The 6983-nt window shown below is 48.9% G+C and overlaps 1 protein-coding gene across 2 annotated transcripts in view; it reads right to left on the bottom strand.

Annotated features, from left to right (window-relative positions):
* Positions 1–5062, bottom strand: part of zgc:92360 (uncharacterized protein LOC436988 homolog) — a 12200-nt gene extending 7138 nt beyond the window's left edge. Inside the window, exons 1-5 of one of the 2 annotated variants that reach the window (XM_056410241.1) lie at positions 4774–5062; positions 3792–3922; positions 3134–3225; positions 858–940; positions 232–344 (exon numbers count right to left, since the gene is read on the bottom strand). In XM_056410241.1, the coding sequence (XP_056266216.1) occupies positions 232–344; positions 858–940; positions 3134–3225; positions 3792–3922; positions 4774–4861 (507 nt within the window). In that variant the 5' untranslated portion in view covers positions 4862–5062. The remainder of the gene's footprint in view (positions 1–231; positions 345–857; positions 941–3133; positions 3226–3791; positions 3923–4773) is intronic. The other variant, XM_056410240.1, reaches the window with a different exon arrangement.
* Between the last annotated feature and the right edge of the window lie 1921 nt (positions 5063–6983).

Genomic DNA, 6983 nt, shown 5'->3' with positions numbered 1-6983 from the left:
GTGTGTGTGGTGGTCTGTGTGTCCGTGTTTGTGTGTGTGTGTGTGTGTGTGGGGGGCTCCAGATCATTTGCCGTAGAGCGCTCTTTAATTAAAGGATTTGTGTGTAGCTCATCAAATGTGACGCCGTGTGATGGCGGCAGGTCACCGGCATGCACACACACACACACACACACACACACACACACACACACACACACACACACACACAGACACACACGGCGGCGAGCTTACGTCATATTTGGTGAAGTACTTCAGGGTCCCCTCCCACTCCGAGAGGACGAATCGCCTGCTGAGGAACTGCCCGTTGTCCCGCCCCCTTTTCATCAACATGCCGTCTCTAGTTCCTGCAGAAAGAAACGCAGCAAAGATCACTCGCTATCAGGGAGTGTGTGTGTGTGTGTGTGTGTGTCTGTGTGTGTCTGTGAGTGTGTGTGTCTGTGTGTGTGTGTCTGTGCGTGTGTGTCTGTGTGTGTGTGTGTGTGTGTGTGTGTGTGTGTGTGTACTGGTGTGTCTGTGTGTGTGTGTACTGGTGTGTCTGTGTGTGTGTGTACTGGTGTGTCTGTGTGTGTGTGTACTGGTGTGTCTGTGCGTGTCTTTGTGTGTGTGTCTGTGTGTGTGTGTGTGTGTGTGTCTGTGTGTGTGTGTACTGGTGTGTCTGTGTGTGTGTGTGTGTGTGTGTGTGTGTGTGTGTGTCTGTGTGTGTGTGTGTGTGTGTGTGTGTGTGTGTGTGTGTGTGTGTGTGTGTACTGGTGTGTCTGTGCGTGTGTGTCTGTGTGTGTGTGTCTGTATGTGTGTGCGTGTGTGTCTGTGTGTGTGTGTGTGTGTGTGTGTGTGTGTGTGTGTGTGCACATGCTCACCTTCCTCATACGTGAAGGTCTTGCCGGGCTCAGAGAACTCCTTCCTCTCGTACTTTGCTCTAATCCACTGCTCCCTCAAGGTCCTGAAGACACGGAGGAAGAGGAGGAGGAAGAAGAAGAAGAAGAAGAAGAACAATAAATGATGTTCCTAAATTGACAGTTTGTGCATACATATTTTATGGAAATAAACCCATTTATTTATTTGTTATTTAAAAAAAAAAAAAAAATTCATGAATGTATGCTTATACATTATGATAGTGAATAATAACTTTCCATTAGTTTTCACCGTCAGCTGTTCAACTGGCAAAGATAGAAAGAAATGCAGCTATCAAAGATCCTCACAAGCAGAAATGATCAATTCGACATCCCACTCTGCCCAAAATATATGGATCACATTAATTCATGAGTGTTAAAAACAAACAAAAAAACTCTGATGTGCTGAGTACTAAGTGTTAGTTTCTACCACGATGTGTGTGTGTGTGTGTGTGTGTGTGTGTGTGTGTGTGTGTGTGTGATAGCAGACTTTAACCCTCAGTACAGATCCGGTGGGTGAATTGATCTCTTTCTGTAGAGCGAACACGACGGAGAGGCCGAGTGATTCTTCACCTCAGACACATTCCTCCACCATCAAAGAAGTTGCTTCATGTGTGTGTGTGTGTGTGTGTGTGTGTGTGTATGTGTGTGAGTGTGTGTGTGTGTGTGTGTGTGTGTGTGTGTGTGTGTGTGTGAGTGTGTGTGTGTGTGTGTGTGTGTGTGTGTGTGTGTGTGTGTATGTGTGTCTGTGTGTGTGTAGGGCGTGTGTGTGTGTGTGTGTGTGTGTGTAGGGCGTGGAGGTTGAGCCTCACGCTGCATGTTCCTCAAAGACTTGAGTCTCTTTTCTTTTCCTCACCACCGATCAGACAGAGACACACATTCCTGTCTGTGAGCGGTAACACACACCTGAGACACACACACCTGAGACACACACACCTGAGACACACACACCTGAGACACACACACCTGAGACACACACACACCTGAGACACACACACCTGAGACACACACACCTGAGACACACACCTGAGACACACACACACACCTGAGACACACACACACCTGAGACACACACACACCTGAGACACACACACCTGAGACACACACACCTGAGACACACACACCTGAGACACACACACCTGAGACACACACACCTGAGGCACACACACACCTGAGACACACACACACCTGAGGCACACACACACCTGAGACACACACACCTGAGACACACACACCTGAGACACACACACCTGAGACACACACACCTGAGACACACACACACCTGAGACACACACACCTGAGACACACACACACCTGAGACACACACACCTGAGACACACACACACACCTGAGACACACACACCTGACACACACACACCTGAGACACACACACCTGAGCACACACTGTCAATCACCTGAGCCACGCCCTAAGGCACACACACCTGAGACACACACACCTGAGGCACACACACACCTGAGGCACACACCTGTCAATCACCTGGAGCCCACACCTAAAGCGCCCCTGTCAATCACCTGGAGTCCCGGCCCCAAGGCACCAACTGTCAATCACCTGGAGCCAGCCTAAAGCAGCTGTCAATCACCTGGAGCCCCGCCCCTAAAGCGCCACCTGTCAATCACCTGGAGCCCCGCCCCTAAAGCACCAACTGTCAATCACCTGGAGCCCCGCCCCTAAAGCGCCCCCTGTCAATCACCTGGAGCCCCGCCCCTAAAGCGCCCCCTGTCAATCACCTGGAGCCCCGCCCCTAAAGCACCCCTGTCAATCACCTGGAGCCCCGCCCCTAAAGCGCCCCCTGCTCGATGTCTGTGTGACTCGACATAAGAAGACTTGAAACTAGAGACTGAGACATGAACTCATGTTTACATGTTTACTGAGGGAAAACATCAAGAGAAGTAGAGTCACTATAGAGACTTCTATACAACCAGAGGAGTCAAAGAAACTCTAACCGCATCGTAAGTTGGTTTAAAACGAGGAATGCAAGGTGAACCGTCTTTCAGAGCGACTCTCTCTCTCTCTCGTCCCGTGCGGTTGACGAGAGGTTCCCGTGGAAGTGGCTGAATATAATATATAATAATAAACAACCTGTTATCATACAGCCTATTGTGAGCTATTCAGATATTAGTGAGGATGTGGCACCCTTAAAAGAATAAAAAAGAAAAGAAAAGAAACAATGTTTTATTTCACACACACGGGTGTGATGTGGTGCGTTGCCATGGCTACTCACTGGCAGTCCCTGTGGGTGGGCTTGTAGTAGTAGACGGGGACCGCCGCCTCGTAGTGGCTCCTCATCAGCCGGTTGCCGCGCTGACTCATGAACTGGAAGCAGAAACACGAGGTTCAGGCCGAGCTCACCGGGCAGGAATGTGACGCCGGCGGCTGAGGGAACGTGTTCCCACACGGCGGTCAGGGCCGCAGGGTTCATACGGAACACACAGAGTCAGCATTCGGTCTCCGGTGATACTTTGTATCTACAATGTCACGTAAGTTACGGACCACAACGTACGCTACATTTGCAGAGTCGTGACAAAGTATCAACGTTCGGTCTCCGTTGAGACTTTGTATCTACAATGTAGCGTACGTTACTGGCGGATTGAAAATCTCGAAGAATACCTTCGAGATTTTCAATCCGCCAGTAACGTACGCTACATTGTAGATACAATGTATCAACGGAGACTGAATGTTGACCCTTTGAACTCTGAGGACCTGAACAGAGGTCTCCTGGGTGAAAGTCCTGTGTTTGTGACAGTCATATTATTATCCTCCCTGTGTGACGTACTGTTTCTTTAAGGGTGAAGCTAACGTAGGCCGGTTTGGGGTCACGCTAGCCCTCCCCCTTTGAGTCCAGTCTTTATGCTAAGCTACCGCTAACACTGGCGCCTCACCTGCACCTCCTGGTCCTCCCAGTGGGACAGGCTCAGGGACTTGACCTTGCTGACGTCGGGGAGGTTGCGGTGGATCCCGGAGCAGGCGAGGCAGATGAAGACGCCCAGAGAGCAGGAGCCCCACATGGGGTCTGCAGAGAGGAGGGGGGTATTTATATTATACATGCAGCAGAGACTTCTATACAACCAGAGGAGCCCCCTGGTGGTCAGGAGAGAGAATGCAGCTCTAACTCATGAAGCATAGACTTCTATACAACCAGAGGAGCCCCCTGGTGGTCAGGAGAGAGAATGCAGCTCTAACACACGAAGCATAGACTTCTATACAACCAGAGGAGCCCCCTGGTGGTCAGGAGAGAGAATGCAGCTTTAAGAAACCAGAGGTTGCCTTCTGGTTAAGAGGCGTTATCAGCTGGCCGTCAATGTCAACAAAAGCAGCCACACACACACACACACACACACACACACACACACACACACACACACACACACACACACACACACACACACACACACACACACACACACACACTGATTCAAAACACAACAATGGATAAAAGAATAAAACCGAATCGATAGATAAAAACAAAAGATAACATCACTAAATAAATAATCATCATTAAAGTGTTTTAAGAAGAGAAATAAAACAGATTCATGAGCCTGGCAGTGACTTGTGTTATTATGGGATGTCTGAGCTCCGCAGCCTCCTGCTGCAGGTCCACACTTGTCGACCACCCCCCCCCCCCCCGGACTCACTCACACAAAGAGTCCGGAACGTTTTATACAACACCACAACACACCGAGCGGCTTCTATACAACCTGCTTCGATACAACCTGCGTCTATACAACACGCTTCTATACAACCTGCGTCTATACAACCGCTGCGCGCCTCCTGCCGCGCGTCACGAGTCCGCGACACATGTAATACTTGATATAATTCCGCTGTTCTTCTTTTGGGCCGTTACGGTTCTCCTTCTCTTCTTACCGGGAGCGCCGCAGTCCGCACACGCGTCGTTCCCGGGCTGCAGGAGGATCTCCCGCAGCGCGCGCGTGGCTCTCTCGTTTGCCGACATGTTCCACTTTTCAGATTCCTCCTCCTGAGAGAGAGAGAGGGAGGGAGAGAGGGAGGGGGAGAGAGAGAGAGAGAGAGAGAGAGAGAGGGAGGGAGGAGAGAGAGAGAGAGACAGGTAAGTCGTGTCTCTTCCTCCGCAAGTCTTCACAGGTAAGCTTCCGCGGGCACGCGCCGTTCTGTGTGAAGAACGACTCAAAGCCTCTTCGTGAAGCTTTATGAGCCCCCCCCCCCCCCCCCCCACACACACACACACACACAGGAGCCCTCTGCCGCCTTCAGGTGGCACGGACAGGGCGCGCGGAGGTGCGCGCGCACGGGAACGAGCTCACAGGAGGAAGTGAGACGTTCCAGCTCGCTTTTCCGCATGACTGAGTTACACAATAGCAATAAATACACAAATACATAAATACACAAATACATAAATAAACAGCAGGTCTGTCCGTCTCCTCAAAGTTAGGACAACACGGTTCATTGATCATTGAATGTTTTACTTTATTTTGTTAGGATATAACGCAATATACTAAAAATATAATTTGTTTTTTAAAGAAAAGAAATATATATATATATATATATGAATAACATGACAAATTGTGTAATTGCTAACATAATCCAGTGGAAAATTACATTAATTATTCATTAATTACAACAAAAAAGTATAAGAATAGTTAAATAATAAATATAAAATAAAATATTTTACAGAAACAAATGTTTGTATTTTTGGAGTAAATTATGTTATTTATATATATATATATTTATATGTTGGTCATTTTCATATTGCCAGTGTTGTGACTTTATTTAGTATTTATTTGTTATGATGATTATGTATTTCTGAAAAAATTAAAGATACATATTTTGAGCCTTTAATATAAAAAACAAAAGTTTTTTATATTAAATTATTCTGTTTTCGTTTTTTAAGTAAAACATTTTATTTTTATTTTGAAGTTATTCAACTGTATTCTGATCATTTCATTTAATAAATGAATAATTCATTTAGTAATCCAATGCATTATGTGAGGACACGAACTGACAGCGCGTGAGCAGTGACGTCATGTTTACATGTTTAACCTCAGGAGAGTCTGCAGACGTCCCGCTGCGTCAGTCCGCCGCCTCGGTGTAGCTGCGTGTCTCGGCCGCTAGGGGGCAGCAGATCCCCACGGCTCTACCTGTGGTTCTCTGTCGCCTAAACTCCTCACCCAGACATCCTCCTCCTCCTCCTCCTCCTCCTCTCTCATGGAGACCCACAGGCCTCGGCTCATTATTCAGCCCCGGTGTCTGAGTCTGTCTGAGTCTCTCTGAGTCTTTCTGATGAAGACCCCCCCCCCACGCCGGTGAGAAACGCTGAAATATGAACCGATATTGCAAAACGACGTGATGAAGAGGAGGAGAGCTGCAGGCGAGAGGAGAACGTGGGCTAAAGACTTCACCCCTCAGGAGAGGCTGCACATCACATATGGCTATATAGGAGGAGGGGGGGCGAGTGTGATGCACGACACACACACGTGTGGGTGGGTGTCTTATTGCACGAATGCAGGCGAGCCAAAGAGGACGCCATCACTTTAAATAAGAGGTGTGAAGAAGGAGGAGAAGAAGAAGAAGAAGAAGAAGAAGACTCCCCTCCTCTGTAATCACCGGGCGTCAGCACTCGGCCGCGTACCAATTCTGTTTGATCACATTTATTCAAACGGTGCTCGACTACAGGAGAAGCATATACTTCTATACAACCAGAGGAGTCGCCCCCTGGTGGTCAGGAGAGAGAATGCAGCTTTAATACATGAACATAGACTTCTATACAACCAGAGGAGTCGGTCCTCTCATACCTCCGGAGCTCTCTCATTTCCAGGCGGATGCCGTAGCCTCAGAGGTCGAGAGGTCACCGGGTGTCAGATGATAACAATGACTCCATGAAGGTCGAGCGCTGTGCGGTCCTGAGGGGATGGAGCTGCCGACCGCACAGGTCAGAGGTCAGAGCGCCGGGGCCAATTAGCGGCTCCACGAGAGGCGAGCCCATTGGCTGCCCTCGTGGAGCCAATCTGGGACGTGTCACTCTGCTGCAGCAGGACGGGGGACCGCCCATCTTCATCAACCCATCATTCCATCAGCCTCCTCTTCATCAGCCGGCCCAT

The sequence above is a fragment of the Pseudoliparis swirei genome, chromosome 24 (assembly GCF_029220125.1).
Source record: "Pseudoliparis swirei isolate HS2019 ecotype Mariana Trench chromosome 24, NWPU_hadal_v1, whole genome shotgun sequence".
NCBI lineage: Eukaryota > Metazoa > Chordata > Actinopteri > Perciformes > Liparidae > Pseudoliparis > Pseudoliparis swirei.
The sequence above is the reverse complement of the archived record's forward strand: the minus strand, read 5'-3'. Positions and strand labels throughout refer to the sequence as shown.